The sequence below is a fragment of the Ascaphus truei genome, chromosome 17 (assembly GCF_040206685.1).
Source record: "Ascaphus truei isolate aAscTru1 chromosome 17, aAscTru1.hap1, whole genome shotgun sequence".
Lineage (NCBI taxonomy): Eukaryota > Metazoa > Chordata > Amphibia > Anura > Ascaphidae > Ascaphus > Ascaphus truei.
In genome coordinates, this window is record NC_134499.1 from 10,839,969 (window position 1) to 10,864,302 (window position 24,334).

The window sequence follows — 24,334 nt, forward strand, 5'->3', positions numbered from 1 at the left end:
GACAACTGCCCTGCGACTTTACTCACACTGGGCCGTGTGAGTATTTATATTTTTACATATTTATATTGTAAATCACCACGACCCCTCCTGCACCCAACTGCGGAAGGGTCACCATCCACCACAAAGATACCATCTTGGGACAAGGTTTACACAGGGCCGTGTAAGCATATATCATTTAGTATATCTATTTTAATTTTCCACCGTCCCACCTACCTCCTTTACTGGATTACTCTGTTAAAAATTGTCTGTATTTGTCATATCTGTGCATCTACTTATCCCTCGCTCCCCCTACTTTGTTTTGTCTATACGTTTCCATAAGGGCTTTGGATCATCCCTTTATTAGGGGTAGAAGCAGAAGGGATCGCAAGAACGACTCCGCATCATTAGCAAATAACCACAATAATTGGTTTCAACGCTCTTCTGAAATTCTGTCACTTAAGGTAAGCGCCTGGTTCTTCCATAATATCTTCCACAGTTACCACCAGGAGTCCTCCCGGCAGACGATAGTGGAAGAATTCCATATTGCTGGACATATTCAGTGCTCGCTGAATACAAGGGCACAGGAGTAAAGGGTAGCTCGATCCTTTCACTCGCCAGGCTCCGAAGAACTGAGGGTGCGGTCCGCTGCATCCGGTACCTCCCTTATTCTCCAAAGTCTTTAGGCATTGGCTGTCGGACTGTCCCCTCCCTCTGGTGGAGATTAGAAGAGGGACATTCAGCAGCATTGACTGGGCGTGACTCTGGCTATAGGCTGAGCCAGTCACATCGCTTGGGTGGGGTTCTTGCTTTCGCGCCAAACCCTTGCAGAACTTTGCAGCAATGTGTACGGTCCTTTTGCAAACAGCACGTGCGCTCTCCCGCTTTAGCGGGGACGCCATTTTGGATTAGGTGACTCACGTGGCGGATTCCCGGGCACGGGAACCTCCATTTTGTGCACCATTTCTTCACAGATCATGCAGTGACTGCGATTTCGACAGGAATCCGTTCTTCGTGGATCCTCAGAGCACATAGATTAGCAGTCTACTGATAGTAGGTTGTACCCCAGGCTAGCAAAGCTCCATCTCAATATGCTGTACACGATATTAGTCCATTACAAGCACTCTGTGGTTCTTTAGTCTGGCTACTAGCTAGTAGTACTCTGGGTCCTTCCCTGTTAGTACTCTTACGCCGCCCTGATGGCTGCCGACTTCACGGACCCTCTTCAGGGTGACTTAGAACAGCAATAGCCATTGTCTCCAGATCTATTCACCCGTTAGGGCCGTCTAGGTCGTGCTTTGCGAGGTTTCTGTTCCTCCTGACTGCACCTTGCTCCCTCTTTCAATTAGTACTTGCTCTGGAAGCGTATCTCATCACTTCCAGCTTTGTTTCGCTGTAAGCCTGTTCCGTTATGGTTCTCGATTTCAGCAGCGCCTCCAAATGTAACGGTGTTCCCCCCTCCCCCAATCGCAGATCGGGGCCATTACTGGGTGTTTGTGGTGCTGGTAACAGGAGGGCCGAGTCGTCCGCAGTAACTTTGGGACTTCAGGAACAGGCTTCTGGGGTCCATACCCCATGATATACTTAGCAGTGCATTGCCTCCATCTGCCGTAGGCTCCAGGGATATGGAGGCAATATCCCACAGTAGAATCGTAACTCTTCCCCCAGTTAGATCACACACCAGGCAGGAGGTATATTGCAAACAGGAACGGGTTTATTATTACTCTTAGTGCAGTAAGGGTACAGGTACTCAGCAGTCACCTGCCGGATCACAGTCTCGTTTATCAGCTCTCAGGTATGACCGGAGATTGTCCCTGGACTGTCACTACGAGCCTAGGGCAACCGCAGCCGTCCTAGCTCTTCCCCACCTCCCTAGCGATGGCAGAGGTATAGTCACTCTACTCCTCCCTGGAGGGAAGAGCGCATGGGAAGGCCCCCAATCGTGACCTGCCTTCCTCATGGGAAAGGAACAACAACTAACTTTAGGGCGGTCCTGCCCTTAAGTTCAGCCAGGGGGCGGGCATTCCATTGGCCCAGCCACAACAGGATATGCCATCCCCTGCCGTCACTCAAGTGCAGTACCAAAGGATGAAGGGGGAAAATCCATAATAATTACTGGCAGACCTGTGAATACCAGGGTTTACTGCCAGCCCATAGGGTACATTTAGTAACCAGGGGGTACCCCGTTACACCAGTATAGATAGCTGCTCACAAATACCAGTCAGTTCATATGCCTCTGCATAATATAACACAGCCACAGAAAATCCAAAGAGTAACAAGAGACCTGAACTGTAGTAGCAATGTACACATACTACATATGTAAAGACGTCTGGAGGTATATCCAGAGAAAAGTCTAGTCACCTGGTATATATTGTGTGTATGTGAATTACAACTGGAGGACGGCAAGTCATATCTTATGGGGATGAAAAGCATGTTTTATTAGATAGTTTGTACAATAAAACACTACAACATTCCCAGCTTCAGCACAGGTGGCTCAATCAGTCCCTGCTTCAGCACAGGTGGCTCAATATGATTGATCTAATTGAGCCATCTTTGCTGACGCTGGGTTATCCTGAAAACCTGACCTGTTGGTTGAGGACTGGAGTTGAACCCGTTACAAAATGACACGCATAATGACCACTGACAGACTGAGGGACGTGGTGACGGTAAGGAGGCGATAGGTTTGCCCCTCCCTTCTCTAAAGCAGGAGCCAGCCTACCTGTGTAGGTATTGTGTGTTGTCTTAATGAAACAGGTTTGTCCAGCCCCACTTAACGTCACCCTACATGGGATATATAACCCCAGGACTGCCTGAACCTGTCCCTGATAATATGGGGCCAGGTCACCCTACATGGGATATATAACCCCAGGACTGCCTGCGCCTGTCCCTCATAATATGGGGTCAGGTCACACCCTACATGGGATATATAACCCCAGGACTGCCTGCGCCTGTCCCTGATAATATGGGGTCAGGTCACACCCTACATGGGATATATAACCCCAGGACTGCCTGAACCTGTCCCTGATAATATGGGGCCAGGTCACCCTACATGGGATATATAACCCCAGCACTGCCTGCGCCTGTCCCTGATAATATGGGGTCAGGTCACCCTACATGGGATATATAACCCCAGGACTGCCTGCGCCTGTCCCTGATCATATGGGGCCAGGTCACCCTACATGGGATATATAACCCCAGCACTGCCTGCGCCTGTCCCTGATAATATGGGGTCAGGTCACCCTACATGGGATATATAACCCCAGGACTGCCTGCGCCTGTCCCTGATCATATGGGGCCAGGTCACCCTACATGGGATATATAACCCCAGCACTGCCTGCGCCTGTCCCTGATAATATGGGGCCAGGTCATTATGGGATATATAACCCCAGGACTGCCTGAGCCTGTCCCTGATAATATGGGGCCAGGTCACCCTATATGGGATATATAACCCCAGCACTGCCTGCGCCTGTCCCTGATCATATGGGGCCAGGTCACCCTACATGGGATATATAACCCCAGGACTGCCTGCGCCTGTCCCTGATAATATGGGGCCAGGTCACCCTATATGGGATATATAACCCCAGGACTGCCTGCACCTGTCCCTGATAATATGGGGTCAGGTCACCCTACATGGGATATATAACCCCAGGACTGCCTGCGCCTGTCCCTGATCATATGGGGCCAGGTCACCCTACATGGGATATATAACCCCAGGACTGCCTGCGCCTGTCCCTGATAATATGGGGCCAGGTCACCCTATATGGGATATATAACCCCAGCACTGCCTGCGCCTGTCCCTGATAATATGGGGTCAGGTCACCCTACATGGGATATATAACCCCAGGACTGCCTGAGCCTGTCCCTGATCATATGGGGCCAGGTCACCCTACATGGGATATATAACCCCAGGACTGCCTGAGCCTGTCCCTGATAATATGGGGCCAGGTCATTATGGGATATATAACCCCAGGACTGCCTGCGCCTGTCCCTGATAATATGGGGTCAGGTCACCCTACATGGGATATATAACCCCAGGGCTGCCTGAGCCTGTCCCTGATCATATGGGGCTAGGTCACCCTACATGGGATATATAACCCCAGGACTGCCTGAGCCTGTCCCTGATAATATGGGGCCAGGTCATTATGGGATATATAACCCCAGGACTGCCTGCGCCTGTCCCTGATAATATGGGGCCAGGTCATTATGGGATATATAACCCCAGGACTGCCTGAGCCTGTCCCTGATAATATGGGGCCAGGTCATTATGGGATATATAACCCCAGGACTGCCTGAGCCTGTCCCTGACCCTGATAATATGGGGCCAGGTCACCCTACATGGGATATATAACCCCAGGACTGCCTGCGCCTGTCCCTGATAATATGGGGTCAGGTCACCCTACATGGGATATATAACCCCAGGACTGCCTGAGCCCTGTCCCTGATAATATGGGGCCAGGTCATCCTATATGGGATATAACCCCAGGACTGCCTGAGCCTGTCCCTGATAATATGGGGCCAGGTCACCCTACATGGGATATACCCCAGTACGGTCTGAGCCTATCATTGTGAGAGGCGGAGCCTGCCTAAGACGGACACATCCCCAGCCCTATCACAGGAGTGCCGTTGAATTAATCATTGCCATGGAAACGCCTCGACCAATCCCCGTGCTCTCTGCTCCCCGCAGACACACACTGCCTTGTAAGGACTGACGCGTGACGTCACATCAGCCGGACTTCTTCCTCCTCCAAGATGGCGTTGAGGGCCGGTGTCTTGTCGCTTGTCGGGCTCAGAGCAGCGGCCAGGGCAAGCGGATTCCTGAGGGCATCGGGGCAACCCACGGCAGCCACCACCGTGCCCTGCAGGACACATACCGTCAGCAGCACCGGCACCATTCTCCCCAAACCGGAGAAAGTAAGTTCCGGGGTGAGGGCGGGGCTATGTCCTTCCTAACCAATCACATTCCAGAGCCCGCCCCTCTCTTTTGCCATCTGTCGATATACGTAACATCCCGCCTCCTTGGCCTCTTCGGCGACGTTGATTGGCCAGCCAGGGAGCACCTTTTTGACAGCTGACAAGCATTTGCGCCAATCGTCTTTTTGTTCACCTTGCCTAGTAAACTATAGGTGGGGACACCCTCCTGACTATCATTTACCAGAAAGGGGCGGGACTAGCTGTCCCATTTTAGGGCCAATCAGCATTAGGTACTTTGCAGGTGATGAGTATACAGTTTTTAGTGCAAATATTCCTATACTGTGATCTTTTCTATTAGATCTACTGCATTTGTAAATATCCATCCCTTTTCCACATTGCCTGGAGATGTCTGTGCGGTGCTAAATAATGCAGCCAGTGTGTGTTTGTGTGTCTGTGTCAGTGGGGATTTGCGTAATTGTTGTTCCTGAGCATTAGAGTGTAAGCTCAAGGGCAGGGCCTCCCTGTCCTGTTGCACGTATTCCCAGTGTTTGTAGTGTATTTACCTAGTAATATAATGGTATAAAGCGCCGCGTACATTGTCGGAGCTACATAAATAAAATATACATACCAGCAGTTATGTAGATTCTATAATCTCCCATATATGGAAGGCATTGTCATGCTATGCGTCACACAATCTGCCTTCCTTGTGCTACTGCTTTCATTAAGCTGAGGGAGAGCTGAGCCTGGGTGTGTCTGTATTAGGGTCAGTCCCTCCTGCCACCAAAGTGACAATGTGATCGCAACATGATCAGTGGGTGATTAACACCATTTATAAACAACTATATGCTATATACACACCTCCCTACCCGGCTTCCTAGGGAGGTTATATCGGTGTAGTGTGTATGTGTGTGTGTATATGTGTGTGTGTGTGTGTGTATATATATATATATATATATATATATATATATATATATATATATATATATATATACCCCTCCCTGCCCGGCTTCCTAGGGAGGTTACATTGGTGTATGTGTGTATGTGTGTGTGTATATATATATATATATATATATATCCATATATATCCATATATATCCATATATATATATATATCCAGTGTTCGACAAACCTATACATTTGCTCGCCCCGGGCGAGTGGATTTAACCCCCGGGCGAGTAAATATTGGCCCAAGCAGCACACATTTGGTACTAGGTGGCGAGTAGATTTTTTTGTGTGGCGAGTAGATTGTGTGTGTGTATACATGTGTGTGTGTGTGTATGTGTACGTGTGTGTATACACGTATGTGTGTGTATACACGTGTGTGTGTATACACGTGTGTGTGTGTGTATACACGTGTGTGTGTGTATACACGTGTGTGTATACACGTGTGTGTGTATACACGTGTGTGTATACACATGTGTGTGTATACATTGTGTGTATGTATATATTGTGTGTGTGTATACACATGTGTGTGTATACACGTGTATACATGTTTGTGTGTGTGTGTATACATGTTTGTGTGTATACATTGTATGTGTGTGTGTGTATAAGTGTGTGTGTGTGTGTGTGTGTGTATACATGTGTGTGTGTGTATACATGTGTATGTGTGTATACATGTGTGTGTGTGTATACATGTGTGTGTATACACATGTGTGTGTATACACATGTGTGTGTGTACACATGTGTGTGTGTGTGTACACATGTGTGTGTGTACACATGTGTGTGTGTGTACACATGTGTGTGTGTATACACGTGTGTGTGTGTGTATACATGTGTGTGTGTGTGTATACATGTGTGTGTGTGTGTATACATGTGTGTGTGTGTATACATGTGTGTGTATACATGTGTGTGTGTATACATTATGTGTATGTATACCTGTGTGTATACGTGTGTGAGTGTATACGTGTGTGTGTATGTGTACATGTGTGTGTGTGTATGTCTCCATGTGTGTGTGTGTATGTCTCCATGTGTGTGTGTGTATGTCTCCATGTGTGTGTGTACGTGTACATGTGTGTGAGTATACGTGTACATGTGTGTGTGTGTACGTGTCTACGTGTACATGTGTGTGTACGTGTACATGTGTGTGTGTGTGTGTGTGTACGTGTACATGTGTGTGTGTACGTGTGTACGTGTCTACGTGTACATGTGTGTGTGTGTCTACGTGTACATGTGTGTGTGTCTACGTGTACGTGTGTGTGTGTCTACGTGCGTACGTGTGTGTGTGTGTGTGTGTACGTGTGTGTCTATGTGTGTGTGTGTCTACGTGTGTGTGTGTCTACGTGTGTGTGTTTGTGTCTACGTGTGTGTGTGTGTATACGTGTGTGTGTGTGTATACGTGTGTGTGTGTCTACGTCTGTGTGTGTGTGTGTGTGTGTGTGTGTCTACGTGTGTGTGTGTGTGTGTCTACGTGTGTGTGTGTGTGTGTGTGTGTGTGTCTGTGTCCCTGTGTGTCCTTTGGCCCGTGACTCCGCCTCAGGGAAGGGGGGGGGGGGGTGGGGGGGAGGTGGTGGGAAGGAGGGGGGTGGGGGGGGAGGGGGGTGGGGGGGAAGGGGTGGTGGGAAGGGGAGGGGGTGGGGGGGGGTGGTGGGAAGGGGGGGGAGGTGGTGGGGAGTTGGGAAGGGGGGTGGGGGAGGTGGGAAGGGGGGTGGAGGTGGTGAGGTGGTGGGAGGTTGTAAGGGGGGAGTGAAGGGAAGGTGAAGGGGGGGTGAAGGTGGGGGTGGAGGGGAGGTGAAGGGTGGGGGTGGAGGGGAGGTGAAGGGGGGGTGGAGGGGAGGTGAAGGGGGGGGTGGAGGGGGGTGGAGGGGAGGTGAAGGGGAGGTGAGGGGGGGGAGTGGAGGGGAGGTGAAGGGGGGGGTGGAGGGGAGGTGAAGGGGGGGTGGAGGGGAGGTGAAGGGGAGGTGAAGGGGGGTGGGGGGGTGAAGGGGAGGTGGGGGGTGAAGGGGAGGTGGGGGGTGAAGGGGAGGTGGGGGGGGTGAAGGGGAGGTGAAGGGGGGGTGGAGGTGAAGGGGGGGTGGAGGGGAGGTGAAGGGGGGGTGGAGGGAGGTGGAAGGGAAGGGAAGTGGAGTGAGGGGTGGGTGAGGGGAGGTGAGGTGAAGGGGGGTGAGGAGAGGTGAAGGGGGGTGAGGGGAGGTGAAGGCCGCTCCCTCACCCGTCCGGCCGCTCACTCACCCGTCCGGCAGCTCCCTCACCCGTCCGGCCGCTCCCACGTGGATCTGAGGCGGGAGGCAGCTTGTTGTGGCCGCTCTCCCGCTGTGTCCCGGGCGCTCGCTCGCTCCGCTGACTGTAGCGGCGCCGGGGGGGGGGGGGGTGGAGGGGAGGTGATTTGAAGCGGGGTGAGGGGTGGGTGAAGGCCGATCACTCACCCGTCCGGCCGCTCCCACGTGGAACTGAGGCGGGAGGCAGCTTGTTGTGGCCGCTCCCCCGCTGTGTCCCGGGCACTCGCTCCTCCGCTCACTGTAGCGGCGCCGGGGGGGGGGGGGGGGGGTTTGAAAGCGCGGGAGACACGGGGAGAGGAGGACGTGCGCGCGGGTGTGAAGGCTGATTTCGGGGAGGAAGAGGCGGAGGCGGGTATGTGAGCCCCCCCCCCCCCCCCCGGGTTATACAATGCTGCTAATGTACACCCCCCCCCCCCTACTGTGTGTGTGTGTGTGTGTGTGAGTGAGTGTGTGTGTGTGTGTGTGTGTCTGTGTGTGTGTGTGTGTGTGTGTGTGTCCCTGTGTGTGTGTTTGTGTCCCTGTGTGTGTGTTTGTGTCCCTGTGTGTGTGTTTGTGTCCCTGTGTGTCCTTTGGGCCGTCACTCCGCCTCAGGCCAATGAGAGGTGTGCGGGGGCGGGCCAAGGGACCAATGAGATTTCCCCTAGGGACACCGGACATCCAGCAGGCAGGCAGGCTGGCATGCATGCATGCAGGCAGGCATACAGTGCTTTCACTAATCTTATACTATACTAGCTGAGAGACCCGGCGTTGCCCGGGATGTAATGTTCCCGTTCCTCTCTCTCCTCCCTGCCTGCCTGCATGCCTGCCTGCCTGCCTGGATGTCCGGTGTCCCTAGGGGAAATCTCATTGGTCCCTTGGGCCGCCCCCGCACACCTCTCATTGGCCTGAGGCGGAGTGACGGCCAAAGGACACACACACAGGGACACACACACACACACACACACACACAGGGACACACACACAGGGACACACACACACAGGGACACACACTCTCCCCCGTCAGTTGGACCGCAGCTCACCTTCCACACACCCCCCCCCCCTCCTCTCCCGGTGCCCCTCCTCTCCCGGTGCCCCTCCTCTCCCGGTGCCCCTCACTCTCTCCCCCTCCCCACCTCACCCAAATCCCCACGCTCCGCAACATCCCCAGCCGCACCATCACCCTCACCGTGCGCCGCGGAGGAAGCGCGGCCCTGCTGCTCAGCAGCAAACTCCAGGCTCCTTCCCCCTCGCGGCGCGGGCCGGGCCTCCTGCTCTCCCCATCACGTGTGACGCTACCGGAGAGGGGAAGCGCGGCGCGGGACTCCCCATCACGTGCGCCGCTACCGGAGAGGGGAAGCGCGGGCCGGGCCTCCTGCTCTCCCCATCACGTGCGCCGCTACCAGAGAGGGGAAGCGCGGTGCGGGACTCCCCATCACGTGTGACGCTACCGGAGAGGGGAAGCGCGGCGCGGGACTCCCCATCACGTGCGCCGCTACCGGAGAGGGGAAGCGCGGGCCGGGCCTCCTGCTCTCCCCATCACGTGCGCCGCTACCGGAGAGGGGAAGCGCGGGCCGGGCCTCCTGCTCTCCCCATCACGTGCGCCGCTACCGGAGAGGGGAAGCGCGGGCCGGGCCTCCTGCTCTCCCCATCACGTGCGCCGCTACCGGAGAGGGGAAGCGCGGCGCGGGACTCCTGCCACTCTTGCCCCCACCCCGCCCAGCTTCCCGAACTCACCTCCTGCCCCAGCCAGATGCCACGGGGTCAAGGTAAGTCACACACCGTCTCCCACCCACGCACTGTCACCCAGTCACCCACACACCCACCCAGTCACTTTCACCCACCCAGTCACCCACCCACCCACTCAGTCACTCACTCAGTCACCCACCCACTCAGTCACCCACCCACTCAGTTACCCACCCACTCAGTCACCCACCCACTCAGTCACCCACCCACTCAGTCACCCACCCACTCAGTCACCCACCCACTCAGTCACCCACCCACTCAGTCACCCACCCACTCAGTCACCCACCCACTCAGTCACCCACCCACTCAGTCACCCACTCACTTAGTCACCCACCCACTCACTTAGTCACCCACCCACTCACTCAGTCACCCACCCACTCAGTCACCCACCCACTCACTCAGTCACCCACTCACTCACTCAGTCACCCACACACCCACCCAGTCACCCACTCAGTCACCCACCCAGTCACCCACCCACACACCCACCCAGTCACCCACCCACACACCCACCCAGTCACCCACCCAGTCACTTTCACCCAGTCACCCACTTTCACCCAGTCACCCACCCACCCACTCAGTCACCCACCCACTCAGTCACCCACCCACTCAGTCACCCACCCACTCAGTCACCCAGTCACCCATTCAGTCAGTCACCCAGTCACCCACCCATTCAGTAAGTCACCCACCCACTCAGTCACCCACCCACTCAGTCACCCAGTCACCCACCCATTCAGTCAGTCACCCAGTCACCCACCCACTCACCCACCCAGTCAGTCACCCACTCACCCACCCAGTCAGTCACCCACTCACCCACCCAGTCAGTCACCCACTCACCCACCCAGTCAGTCACCCACTCACCCACCCAGTCAGTCACTCACCCACCCAGTCAGTCACCCACTCACCCACCCAGTCAGTCACCCACTCACCCACCCAGTCAGTCACCCACTCACCCACCCAGTCACTCACCCACTCACCCACCCAGTCAGTCACCCACTCACCCACCCAGTCAGTCACTCACCCACCCAGTCAGTCAAGTGTCAGTCACCCACCCACCCAGTCACCCATTCACCCACCCAGTCAGTCTCCCACTCACCCACCCAGTCAGTCTCCCACTCACCCACCCAGTCAGTCTCCCACTCACCCACCCACCGACCCAACTCACCCACCCAACCACCGACCCAAAGTCACCCACCGACCCAAAGTCACCCACCCACCGACCCAAAGTCAAACCGACCCAAAGTCACCCACCCACCGACCCAAAGTCACATACCCACCGACCCAAAGTCACACACCCACCGACCCAAAGTCAAACCGACCCAAAGTCACCCACCCACCGACCCAAAGTCACCCACCCACCGACCCAAAGTCAAACCCACCCACCCACTCAGTCAAGTGTCACACACCCACCCAGTCACCCACACACTCAGTCAACTCAGTCACCCACCTAGCTGTCAAGGGGGGGGGGGAAGCCTAACCCTGTCGTACGCCCCCCCAAAATTACATCCCGGGCAACGCCGGGTCTCTCAGCTAGTATAGTATAAGATATATATATATATATATATATATATATATATATATATATATATATATATATATATATATATATAAAGGAAAGAAGAGGAGAGAGCGCACGCCCATAGCGTATAAAGGTATATTTAATGAAGGGGAGGGGGGAGGGAGGGGTAAAAAACGCACTTACAAGAAGTACAATAAAATCAAGCATATGTGATAATAATCACCACCATCCGGTCTAGCTGCAAGCTCTTGGGGCAGTCCCAGGCTCCGTTGGTGAAGGAGCAGCGTCTCAGCAAGTTCCAGGACTGATGTAGGTCATCCGGTCAAATTGCAGACTTTGGGGGCATTCCCAGGCTCCGTTGGCAAACGAGCAGCGTTCCAGCAGTTTCCCAGGGCTGGTGTGCTGTAAATAGTCCCAGACAAAAGTTCCGTATGGGTAGTGCCTGCAGCACTAGCGCTAGGATCAATCCGCTCCTGCGCTGAATGTAGACTTGAATGTCAGTGCGTCTGACGTCACGACGCTCCCTGACGCGTTTCGTCAGTCTCGGCTAACTTTTTCAAAGGGATCTTTGAAAAAGTTAGCCGAGACTGACGAAACGCGTCAGGGAGCGTCGTGACGTCAGACGCACTGACATTCAAGTCTACATTCAGCGCAGGAGCGGATTGATCCTAGCGCTAGTGCTGCAGGCACTACCCATACGGAACTTTTGTCTGGGACTATTTACAGCACACCAGCCCTGGGAAACTGCTGGAACGCTGCTCGTTTGCCAACGGAGCCTGGGAATGCCCCCAAAGTCTGCAATTTGACCGGATGACCTACATCAGTCCTGGAACTTGCTGAGACGCTGCTCCTTCACCAACGGAGCCTGGGACTGCCCCAAGAGCTTGCAGCTAGACCGGATGGTGGTGATTATTATCACATATGCTTGATTTTATTGTACTTCTTGTAAGTGCGTTTTTTACCCCTCCCTCCCCCCTCCCCTTCATTAAATATACCTTTATACGCTATGGGCGTGCGCTCTCTCCTCTTCTTTCCTTTTTAGATATCCTGTGGACGTGGTAGGTCCACATTGAGAGCTGCCGGAGACCCTACATACCAGTACCCACATTCACCATCGGAATTATTTGAGGACTGGTTACCCTTTCAATTGCTTTTTTCCATGTGTACATGTTGTATGTTTGCAATAGGCCTATCTTATGTTTATAGGTCTATATACCTTTATAATATTGCTTAGACTATTTAGGTAGTACATCAGGTATTTCTACATAGACATACACAGTTTAAATGTTCCTTTAAGGCGCAGCTTTCTTTTTCCTTATATATATATATATATATCCCTCCCTGCCCGGCTTCCTAGAGAGGTTACATCGGTGTGGTGTGTATATGGCGGCTCCGCATGGGTTACCCCGACTCAGTGGCAGGACTCAGGCGGCTGGGCGATGGGGTGGCACGGTTGTATAATAATGGGCACCAGGAACTTTTATAGCACAGCTGTCATTTACTCGTGTCCCCAAACACAGTGGTTCTGTCATTAGTGTCCCCTCTTAACACTCGAATGGAGGTACGTATACGTAGTTGCTGTATGTAGATGTGGGATCCGGCCCCCTTTTCACTTCGGGCGTTCATCATTAATTTGATTTCACTAGGCCCCTATGGGTATCCTGGTGGATCTTTAGTCTAGCCCTAACCTTTGGCCTGTTTGAGACTTGCCACTTCCATGCAGACTGATGAGGGATATTAGTGCTGATCTGCTGGCACCCGGGAGCCCTCTTTTCTGAGGCTCTCTGTGACACGCCGTATTCCCTTTCCTATAATATTCAGGTCTCCATGCTTCCTTTTTGTTGATCCTTACTTATAGGGTACTCTCCCTATCTTCAACATAATAAACAGGGGGGCCTAGTATGTGCTATTACTTGATAAACATTACTTATGTACTCTCCCCTAGGCTCCTCTCCTCTTGTCCTCCTGGAATCTAACCTTCTCGAACTTTCCCCTCCCCCTTTATACTCTCAGTGACATCATCATCATCCCATGATAACACAGGGTGTGGCCTGGTACACACTAACAATATTAGTAACACTTTAGAAGGGGGAGGTGATATATATCACCATTTATATGTTATTTAATATAACACCACTTATAAAAAAGCATTTATAATATACTAGCTTATATACCCGGCGTTACCCGGGATGTAAATCACTAATTGGTAGTATTACTTATAAATAGGTTAACAGTAGGTTGAGTATTTGGTGTAAAGGTTCTATAAGATTGTGAAAAATAAATATGATATAAAATGCCTGAGAGCTGGGGGTGATGGGGGTGGGGGGGGAGTCGGCGGTTGACTGTGAGGGGGGTGATGGGGGGGGAGTCGGCGGTTGACTGTGAGGGGGGTGATGGGGGGGAGCCGGCGGTTGCCTGTGAGGTGATGGGGGGGAGCCGGCGGTTGACTGTGAGCTGCGGGTGATGGGGGGGGGGGGAGCCGGCGGTTGCCTGTCAGCTGAGGGTGAATGGGGGTGGGGGAGCCGGCGGGGAGGTGAGCTGCGGGTGAGGGGGGGGGGGGGGGAGCCGGCGGGGAGGTGAGCTGCGGGTGAGGGGGGGGTGATGGGGGGGGGAGCCGACGGGGAGGTGAGCTTGCCCGTAGAAAATAGAAAGTTGTTCATTTTTACACTGGAAGCAAATGAGCAAAAATGCCACTAGTTGGGGATGGATGTGCAGAAGGCTGTTTGTGTTTATATTGATATAGTTCTTTTTTTTTTTTTTTGCTCACTACGTGGGATTGTCACTATAGTTTTCATGTCATGGACGGAAAGTGAGGGTGTTACATAGATGAGACTACGACTGTGAATATACGCCGTAAACCTGCTTCCCCGCGCTGGAGAAGGTTTTGGTCCCATTCATGTGACTGGAGCTGATCGCTTCTCCAGTACCGGGAAGCGCCTTCACAGCATATTAATTGGGGAAACCTACGTAACTGATGTGTGTCCCCCAACAAGGAACCATGTCAATCTAAATAAGAAAGCAAAGGAGGGGAGAGTTGGTACCTGCCCTGTGTGTGTTGGTTGTTGCATCCACACAATGTCCATCTTGTTTCCATTCCTGGACCTCTCCCCCCTCCAGGTGAGCTTTGGTCTGCTCCGAGTCTTCATTGTGGTCATCCCATTCCTGTACGTGGGGACGCTCATCAGCAAGAACTTCGCCACCGTGCTGGAGGAGCACGACATCTTTGTGCCCGAGGATGATGACGACGATGATTAAAAGGTAAGGCGGGGGAGACGCTGGGGGTTACCCTCTCCTGACTTCTTTCTCTTACTTTCATCCTACAACCGATTTACTCCGAGTCCTGATGTTGGCTAAGAATCTCGCTCGTACTACTCCTTGGGTCTCCGCTCCCCTTCTCCTAGATTGTCAGCTCCTCTGACCAGGGAGATCCTATTGTCTCACTTTGTCTTAACATAGAGGTACTGTTGTCATACAATGTTATTGTCCCTGACTCCTACTTTGTACTGCGCTGCGGAATAGGTTGGCGTCATCCAAATAAAAGATCATATTTTATTTATAACATGTGTTACCAGGAAGTAATACATTGAGAGTTACCTCTCGTTTTCACGCCTGTCCTGGGCACAGAGTTATGGGAATAAATAATCCAGTTATGGGAATGGATACTATCCTGTCAGAACTCCGAGATAGCATGGTTATACCCGGCTTCCCCGGGAAATACAGTAATACAGAGTTTGGATATGACATTCTATATACCTCGAGTCTGTCATTCTTGGGATTTCTACAACAGACGACAGAGGAGCCCAATGCTACATCCAACATGACAGAAATACACAGTAAAATACTTATATATTCTCTTGAAAAAGGGTAATTTAGTTTAACCCTTTGGCCAAAGCGTTGTAAGCTTGCGAGCCACGACAAGGCAGACCCTGTTCGCAAGTCCTAACACTACCAGATAAAATACTAATATACCTCTATTAGGATTAAAATTCTCATTTACCTCTATTAGGAGGGAGAAAGACCACAGTGGGTCTATATCCAGCAGAATGAAAGGACCTACTCATTTGGGAAGTGGGGAGGGGCGGGCTTAACCTGGGAAGGAGGAGCCACTAACCTCAAACAGCTGAAAATATATTAACAAAACCCCAGCAAGCTCTTTTTGGGAACCCCTGAGTCCCCACAAAATATATATGTATATAAGTGTCAAAAAGGAGGTAAATTGCGCACTCACAAACGTATCAGGAACATGAGCAGTTATGAGTAGTACTCAATTGCCAACATTAGTAGGATATCAGCAGGGTATCCGTCTTAGGGCTCCACCATGTGCTGCAGGTATCACCGATCGCGTCGCCTCTGTTTGCCGAGTACTTCCTCAGTCCAGCCGGAGCCTCGCGAGAGTTGTGACGTCAGCGGGAACTCTTAGATAGTCTCTGACTCCTCTCCGCTGGAAAGCTCTGCATCCGTTGGACCCAGTACACAATAGTGCTCAAGATGTACTCCAAGTGCCAGTACGCTTGTGTATGCGCGCATAGGAACATATAAAAAACAATTTGTGATCCGAAACACACCCTACGCGTTTCGTCCTTAAGACTTCATCAGGGCGTGTATAAAAACATGATATATACATGTGATAACCAATCACAGCTAGACATAGCTAATTGCGTGATTGACAACATAAGAGTAGTTTCAGGTATTAACTCCTTTCACTGCTGGTATTAAATAGCTAAATCAGATTGAAATAGGTAATGATACAGATATAAACAAAGTTTCGACTAAAGAGAAATAACCAATCTATACATGCACATAATGGAGTATATGTGCATATATAGTGTGTAAGATGAAATTTTGCGTATTGCAGTTCCATGTTTTTATATGTCCCCCGATGAAGTCTTAAGGACGAAACGCGTAGGGTGTGTTTCGGATCACAAATTGTTTTTTATATGTTCCTATGCGCGCATACACAAGCGTACTGGCACTTGGAGTACACCTTGAGCACTATTGTGTACTGGGTCCAACGGATGCAGAGCTTTCCAGCGGAGAGGAGTCAGAGACTATCTAAGAGCTCCCGCTGACGTCACAACTCTCGCGAGGCTCCGGCTGGACTGAGGAAGTACTCGGCACACAGAGGCGACGCGATCGGTGATACCTGCAGCACATGGTGGAGCCCTAAGACAGATACCCTGCTGATATCCTACTACTGTTGGCAATTGAGTACTACGCATAACTGCTCATGTTCCTGATACGTTTGTGAGTGCGCAATTTACCTTTACCAGTCCCATATACATTTTTCATCATATAACACTGAGTGCGCATGTTGTTATTTTTGTGTATATATGTGTATGTGTATATATATGTATGTGTATATATATATGTATGTGTATATATATATGTGTGTGTATATATATATATGTATGTGTATATATATATATGTATGTGTATATATATATATGTATGTGTATATATATATGTGTGTGTATATATATATATGTATGTGTATATATATATATGTATGTGTATAGACCGTTGACGCGGCTCCACCATAGTGCTGTTTTGTTCACAAAACTGAAAGGCGTTCCACGCACTCGCAACACATTTGTAAAAGGTTTAGCAATTCCTAAACTGCATTATAACAATAATCTCCTGTGATTAGGCGTAATGGTGCACAGTGTCACCTTTTTCTTTCTTTCGGGTGTACACTATGCTTCAAGTAAAGTGTTAAGGAAAAGTGGTTTGTTGAAAAGACTTTTCCTAGTGTAGCCTAGATCAGTTCTCAACCTTTTTTTGAGCACGGGCGCCCCTGAAGGATTTTTAAAATCTGTGGGGGGCAACTCTGCTCATCAGACTCACAATTGTTCTCGCTCACACGCACATCCCCACCACACTCATCCCCTTCTTACACACACACCACATAACACACACATTCCATATTCACTCTCATTTTGTCACAGAGCATCCTCACCATTTTACTAAATCCCTCCCTCTCACCTCACAGCGCACACATCCTTTCTCTATCACACACCCCACATGCATGGCCGGGAGGCTGCGATCTGCTTTTCCCCTCTCTCCTCTGCACCGGGCGGAGAGCAAGTACAGGCGGATAACAGCCTATCAGTCTCCAGACATTGCCGTATGCGCCAACTGGGCAGCTGGCAGTGTTCCCTCCGGGGGCCGTGGCACCTTTGGCAGAGGGTCATGGCATCCTGTTTGAGAAACACTGGCATAGATGGCTCTATCTTTGCTGCAGTACATTGAGAATGTGTATGATTGTATTCAATTAGACAGTGGCACTCAAACACCCATTTGTCTTTCTCTGCAGAGACGATTATCCGAGGCGTGAAGAGGAAGCCATATCAGATGGACGCATTTCACACAACACTCGTCCCTGTATCATAGGAAAGGAGGCTGGAGGAGAGAAACCTCTGGCCCCTCTCTCTTTTGAAGCTGTACCAATGATTTGCTGCATGTATAATTGGAAAGGACCGTGTGTTTCTTCTTCTCCCTCCCTGTGTCGGAGAGACTTATGTGGGTTCTGCTGGTGTATGAAACGTGGGATATTAGAAGATTAATGCAATTAATAAAGACATAAAATAAATTTGTAGTCTGATGTGCTCATTCTTTGTGGTAAGGACGCGCTGTGTTGTAGAGGAACAAGGCATTTCCCAACCAGACTGTGTTTTGAGGGGGTTACCAGCCAAATTGCACAGTACATTCATGTGTTTGCTGATAAACTGGTTATTGTTGACTTGTTGAGAATAACTGGGGATAATGGGTTACTGTGAAGATGCAAGCATTTGAAATCACAGACTTCCCCAAACCTCTGGAATGCCCTTCCCCTCAATATCTGACTGGCACCCTCTCTCTCCGCATTTTAAGACCCATCTTAAAACAAATCTCTAACGCAGCATATAGGTAGCTCCGCTGGCTGATACTATATCATCTCAGATGCACTTACCATAGCATTCTCGTATTGTCTGTATAAGTTCTCCCTACTTACCACTTAGATTGTAAGCTCTTACGGTTCAGGGGCTCCTTTTCCTAATGTTTTGTCTGAAGCGCTTATTCCCATTGTGTTATACTATTATGTCGCGTGTATTGTAAAGCGCAATGTACCTGGATGGTGATATATAAAGATATACATAGCAAAAATGGGAGTTTGCCAAAATTAAAGATGCAACAGCCCCGTATTTACTAAATGGTGCTATTCCATAAGGCCCATTCCAGTGAATGAGCAGGAAGTGGTCCTCTGGCGCCAGAGTAAACCAGTGACAGGTGGTGTAGCGCTTCTCAGTGCTAGTAATTGGGTTTTACTGCCTCCCTTTTGTGATGTCACTGAACAGGTCACAGCGCCTGCGACAGAACTTGCATAAATAGGGTCATCTGGGAACCCGCTATTTCAAGTCCCCGAGGAAAGAAAACCGTAACTATCAACTATACATGGGGCGCGCACTTTTTTTGCTGCGCCCCCAAGTTCATTTGACGCATGTGACGTCACATTACATGCATGACCCCCACGTTGCCATGGACGCGAGTGACGCCGGCAGAGTCGAGGTAAGTTTTTTTTTAATTTAAATGCCTCGGGGTAAGAGCCTCTGCAACCGCCCGTGCCCCCCCCCCCCCCAGAGAAATCCAGCGCCCCACACTTTGCGAACCGCTGAACTCTACAAGTAACACTTTCACGGATCAGTGTATTTAAGGGAACAAATTATATTGGAAAACACGTTTCCCGCGAGAGAGCACAACCCCTCCCCTAACCCCAACAAGAATTAGTTGGAATGGAAAACTGTTTCCGCTGTGAACAAGGACAGCGTCAGATTTAAGAGCGTTCCTCCATGTCTGAAACCCAGTTTGAAAAAGAGCAAAAACAAAATAGAAGAGTTGCAATAATTTGTGTATAGGTTGATCGCCTAGTTTTAACTTATCACAAATACCACGACCATCAGTTATAATATATCATGTGGTCCGAGGTAGAATCCCCCTAGTAAACTGAGATATACTTTTATGGGGTGGCTGTAGTGGCCAGACCCTATACATTTCACACAGAAAAAGGACCCCATAAAATGAATGCGGTTTGATCATCCTTCAGTATACTATATTTCCCTTCAATAATATTAATCCTACAGAGCCCTAGTGACATTCACTGGAATGTTAACCTGTTTGCTACCACAGGTCTGCAACACATTGCTCCACGAAGCCTTGCAGATTCTCTAGAACAAAACAGGTTCTGTTCCCGATTGTTAGGCCGACACTTTCAATTACCATGCATCTAGTTGAATTAAACTCCCCCTTTTTAATTTGCTGCAAAGCTGCCTTATTTCACCCCTGTTCAAATGAATGGGGCTGAAGCCTTCTCGGGCAAGAGGGCTTCGCGCCATATTGTATTGGTGTTACAGAATGTAGCAATTTGTCCTGTCAACGTGGTGAAAACTTAGACCAGGAGTGGCCAACTCCAGTCCTCAAGGGACACCCAACAGGTCAGGTTTTCAGGATATCCCTGCTTCAGCACAGGTGGCTCAATCAACACCGGAGCCACCTGTGCTGAAGCAGGGATATCCTGAAAACCTGGCCGTGGCCCGTGAGGACCGAGTTGGCCACCCGTGGCTCAGACACAGTAAAGAAACAGACAACCCTTGAGAAGTACAGTTTATTAGCAGCAGATAGAATGTGTTCGCACGGTTAGGGATCTTGTCCGACGTAAAACCTGGAGAGGAAATCTTTGGGACGTGGCGTCTCCGTTTCATGGAAATAGCGCATTATGTGCGTCCGCTGCTTCCACACTTTAATGGTCTCCTCCAGATCCATCTTCCCCTAGAGAAACAGGAGAGATTGTTAACTTAATCACTGGCACCGTGTCCGCCAGCCCCAGGGTGCCCCCCAGACCTCTGACACATCCCCGTGATGTGACCTCTCAAGAAGGATCACATGATGTGTGCCGGGAAGCAGAGGGGGCTCCAGTTATGTTTGAATCGGTCAGGCTGCTCCACCGTAGCAATCCGCCCCTAAAGAGCTATCCATGTGGCCATGACGTGCCTGGTACCCATAAGTCCTGGCATGCCAGAGGCCCTGATAACGTATTAGGTACATCATTAGGACACTGTAAAGGTTACGTCAACTGCTGTGCAGTAATGTGTCCGATTTCACCAGCAAGTAACAATAAGCAGCAGAGGTTGCCATTTGGACACATGACTGCAGGCTTGGGGCCTTTTAAAAGAAGTCAATAAAAACCGCTAGGAAAAACATGAAATAAGGTTGGTAACCTGCTTTAGGGCATCACATGGAACGCACTGTGAAGACCGGTCATTTTTAGGGTTCGGTGCCAGGGGAGAGCGCGGGGCATCTTTACCTGATGCAGCATCTCCATCTCAGCAATGTCACGCTGTCATGAGATGCGGATATTAGAGGCACTTACAGAGGCCCCGCGCTCTCCCCTGGCAATCAGTTTAATGGCTGTGCGGAAGGGCGTGGGACCTTGTGCGATTGCACCGGCGGCACCACCATCAAGCAAGCCCTGATTAAAGCCACCTGGATGCTAAACAGGACCCGGTTTTGATTGTTAAGATGGTAACAGAACCCATGTACATTTGCATGGATCCCTCTCCATGTTCTAAATCAGGGGTGGTCAACTCCAGTCCTCAAGGGCCACCAACAGGCCAGGTATTAGGGATATCCCTGCTTCAGCACAGGTGGCTCAGTCAGAAGACAATGGTGTCACCGATGCGAAAAAATAGCTCATGCTGAACCTTTTGTGGATAGATGCAGCTTTTCGAGATAATCAAAAAAGGGTTTGGAAAGCATTACAACCAATACTACTATAGTCTCTTGAAACACCTAATCTAAATTATATAGGCAGTGCTCTTCAGAAGATATAAATTAAACATGAGAACCAAACACCTCAGAGAAAGAGGCAAAGGAAAACTTCCAATAAGGACACTAAGGTGTATTCAAAAATATCAAACGGGCTTTAGAAAGCGAACTATGTGCTCCGTTAAAGCTTCGCAGCCTAATCTGGTACCCTAAATCCAGGCTAAAAGCATTAAACAAACCACTGTCAATGCTCAACGACACTGGCCCAAATTTCCAAAAGGTCTGGCTGCCGTGGCTGGCCCAGACAGATATCCAGGGGGTGAGCAATGCCACCGTTTGGCACTGATAGGAATACGTGAGTTCTCCTTTGATGAGATGCAATAGGTAGGGGACTGGAAAGGCAGGCCCGGTCTAGGCCTTACAAGGAAGCTGTGTGGGACCCATCAGGTTGGCAAAGGTCAAATCACAGGGGACTGCCAGGAACCAAGTTCAAAAAGAGCAGACAAGACTTAGACTCCTCTACCCCCCCCCTCCCCCATGGTGAGTTTTATGTTGTATGTCTGTAGGTCTATGTGACAGGGCATGAGCACGACAATTCATGTGATAACATGTACATATGTATGTTATGCCTTGTGGACAAAAATCAATAAATTTGAAGTTGAAAAAAAAAATATCAAACAATCCGCCTACCAGATTATACCGGTTATTTACTTACTTTTCTGGTTTTAGTAACTTCCCCCAGTGTCTCTAAAGTTGGTTAAGCCGTGTCCCAGTTAGCAACAAAAAGTGTCTCCGATAATATGCAATACTCTGTGATTTCCGAGTCTGGGTAAGAATGGTGCCACAGGGTGGCATGGACGCCAGGTCTCCATGATGTATGGGGATGTCAGTACAGAAAGCCGCAGGCCCAACGCACATTTTGCAAACTGCTTTGTCCGCTGGGGATCACAAAGTATCGTATATTATCTAAGACACTTTGTTGACAACTGGGACACGGCTTAACCAACTTTTGACTACTTGGCCATTACTATGTTTATGTAATGAGTGATACAGTAGGGTCCTGCTTCTCGGCGATCCACCAATACGGCAGTACCGAGAAGGGGGCTGCCATGTCTGCGCATGCTCAGAACGGGGGCGGCCGCGCATGCGCAGAACTGGGGACTGCAAGTCTGCCCGTGTGCAGAACGGTAGGAGACGGCAAAAATCACCGGTTCCGCTTTTTGCTTTGCGGCAGGGCCATGGAATGGAACCCGTCATATTATTGGGGCCCTACTGTATCATGTTTATATTATAGATTGTACATCAGACTGGTATTTCTACATTACTCTCACGGTTTCCTACCCGAGTACTTTATAGAACGCAATTGTGGATCCAATTTGGTTTCCTATTCGGAGTATACACTCCTAGCAAACTTACTCTCTATGCTGCATGAAGTTATGAAATTTGCTTTAAGCTAAATCATAGGATTATTACCTTGATAACAAGCATATCAATCACCCTTGGGTCGGTGATGTGAGCATTTCTCTGGAAGAGGTCCCGCACTTTGTCCCTGCCCTGCTTCACTGTGATATCCAGCTGGAACACGTGTACTAAGAAGGGACACAGGGTGAGGGCACTGGAATTAAGTAGTGTAAGGGTTTATATACAAGTGTGTGTGTATGTATGTATGTATGTATGTATGTATGTATATATATATATATATATATACACACATATAGGTAACAGAGCACTCCCTTGATAAAGGTCCTGTTTTTAGGACCGAAACGTTGGTGTTTTGTGCCTGCTTCACTAATACATTTCTTCTTGCTAACAAGTGTGCTGTCTCTTCCTTGCTGTGCCTGCTTTGGATTCCCTGGATTCTCTGGTCTGCCTGGTAAGGAGCCTTTGATTATATACACACATACATACATACATATATATATATATATATATATACATACATACATATATATATATATATATATATATATATACATACATACGTGAGGGTTTATATATAGGGGTCATTTTTTATATACAATAGTAAGGCTCTCAACACAGGCGAGTGTGTGAAATTATTATTGATCACACACACACCCGTGTATATATACACACAGAGGGGTGTGTGTGTGTGTGTGTTTGTATATATATATACATACACACAAACACACACACACCCCTCTGTGTATATATATACGGGTGTGTGATCAATAATAATTTCACACACTCACCTGTGTTGTGTGTGCGCGCGCACACACACACACACACACACACACACACACACACACACACACACACACACACACACACACACACACACACACACACACACACACACGTCACTGGGCTGGAGGTCAGGAGAAGGAGACCGCTCGCTACATGTGTGACTCCTGACTCCTTTACCAGTATTAGGCACCTCCCGGTACCAGGCCCGGTAGAGCTCCCGGGACCGTCGCTTCGCCTCCCCCAAGTCTCGGCTGAACAGAGGTCTGACTGCCCCGGCGGTGCGGGCGGCAGCTGAGGTAGCGGAGGACGCCGCCATATTGTTCCAATGACTTCCAGCGCCCCGGCACCGATGGCCAACCAGAAGCAAGCGGAGGGGCTTCCTTTACACATGACTGGCTAAGGGAAACGCCAGTCTCTCTTAGCGCCCGCCCCTTTCCGATAGGTTGTGCGAACTGATTGGAGTTTGCCGAAAGAATCTGATTGGTTAGATTTTGACAAGTGTGTTGTTATTGGTTGAAGAGTTGTGTGCGTTCCAAGCTCTGCAGGGCGCAGCACAATGATGTCATATGCTGACTGAATTTTACACGTGACCAAACTCTGCAACCATCATAATATCTGATTGCAATGTAATACATAATGTTATATTAATATTATTATTATTATTATTATTAATAATCCAATCTGCCCTCTCTGTTTTACAGCTGACTTATTGTAGTGCTAATACAAAAGACCAATATAAACTATTTTCAGGTTTTTCTTACTCTAGTTTGCAGGTCACCATGGTAACCTTTAGATCGCTGTGGGCAAAGCTCCATTTTAACCTCCCAGACACTTCTATTTCCTGAGCGGAGCGTCAGATTTCTTTTTAATAAAAACAGCTTTGGAAAAGGCACAGGATCTCTCCGAAAGTAAAACATAAATAAAAATACAATGCACAGATTGCTGCCTTGATAAATGAATGATCTTTATTAGTTTTTTTATTTTATAAGCA

The 24,334-nt window shown here is 49.8% G+C and overlaps 2 protein-coding genes across 3 annotated transcripts; one reads left to right on the plus strand and one right to left on the minus strand.

Annotated features, from left to right (window-relative positions):
* The first annotated feature begins 4,688 nt into the window (after positions 1–4,688).
* On the plus strand, positions 4,689–17,929 carry SMDT1 (single-pass membrane protein with aspartate rich tail 1). The gene is made up of 3 exons (XM_075573908.1): positions 4,689–4,887; positions 14,458–14,598; positions 17,654–17,929. Exons 1-2 carry the CDS (start codon positions 4,726–4,728, stop codon positions 14,593–14,595), a joined length of 300 nt encoding a protein of 99 aa, XP_075430023.1. The 5' UTR covers positions 4,689–4,725; the 3' UTR covers positions 14,596–14,598; positions 17,654–17,929.
* Positions 17,930–19,964: 2,035 nt separating this feature from the next.
* Positions 19,965–23,748, minus strand: NDUFA6 (NADH:ubiquinone oxidoreductase subunit A6). Of its 2 annotated transcripts, none has more exons than XM_075573909.1 (3): positions 23,454–23,748; positions 22,612–22,727; positions 19,965–20,142 (listed from the first exon to the last, which is right to left on the minus strand). In XM_075573909.1, the coding sequence occupies exons 1-3, from the start codon at positions 23,731–23,733 to the stop codon at positions 20,011–20,013; spliced, it is 528 nt and encodes a 175-aa protein (XP_075430024.1). In that variant the 5' UTR covers positions 23,734–23,748; the 3' UTR covers positions 19,965–20,010. The 2 variants fall into 2 exon arrangements, with proteins under 2 accessions (XP_075430024.1, XP_075430025.1); XM_075573910.1 differs by having other exon boundaries at positions 23,521–23,711.
* Positions 23,749–24,334: the final 586 nt, after the last annotated feature.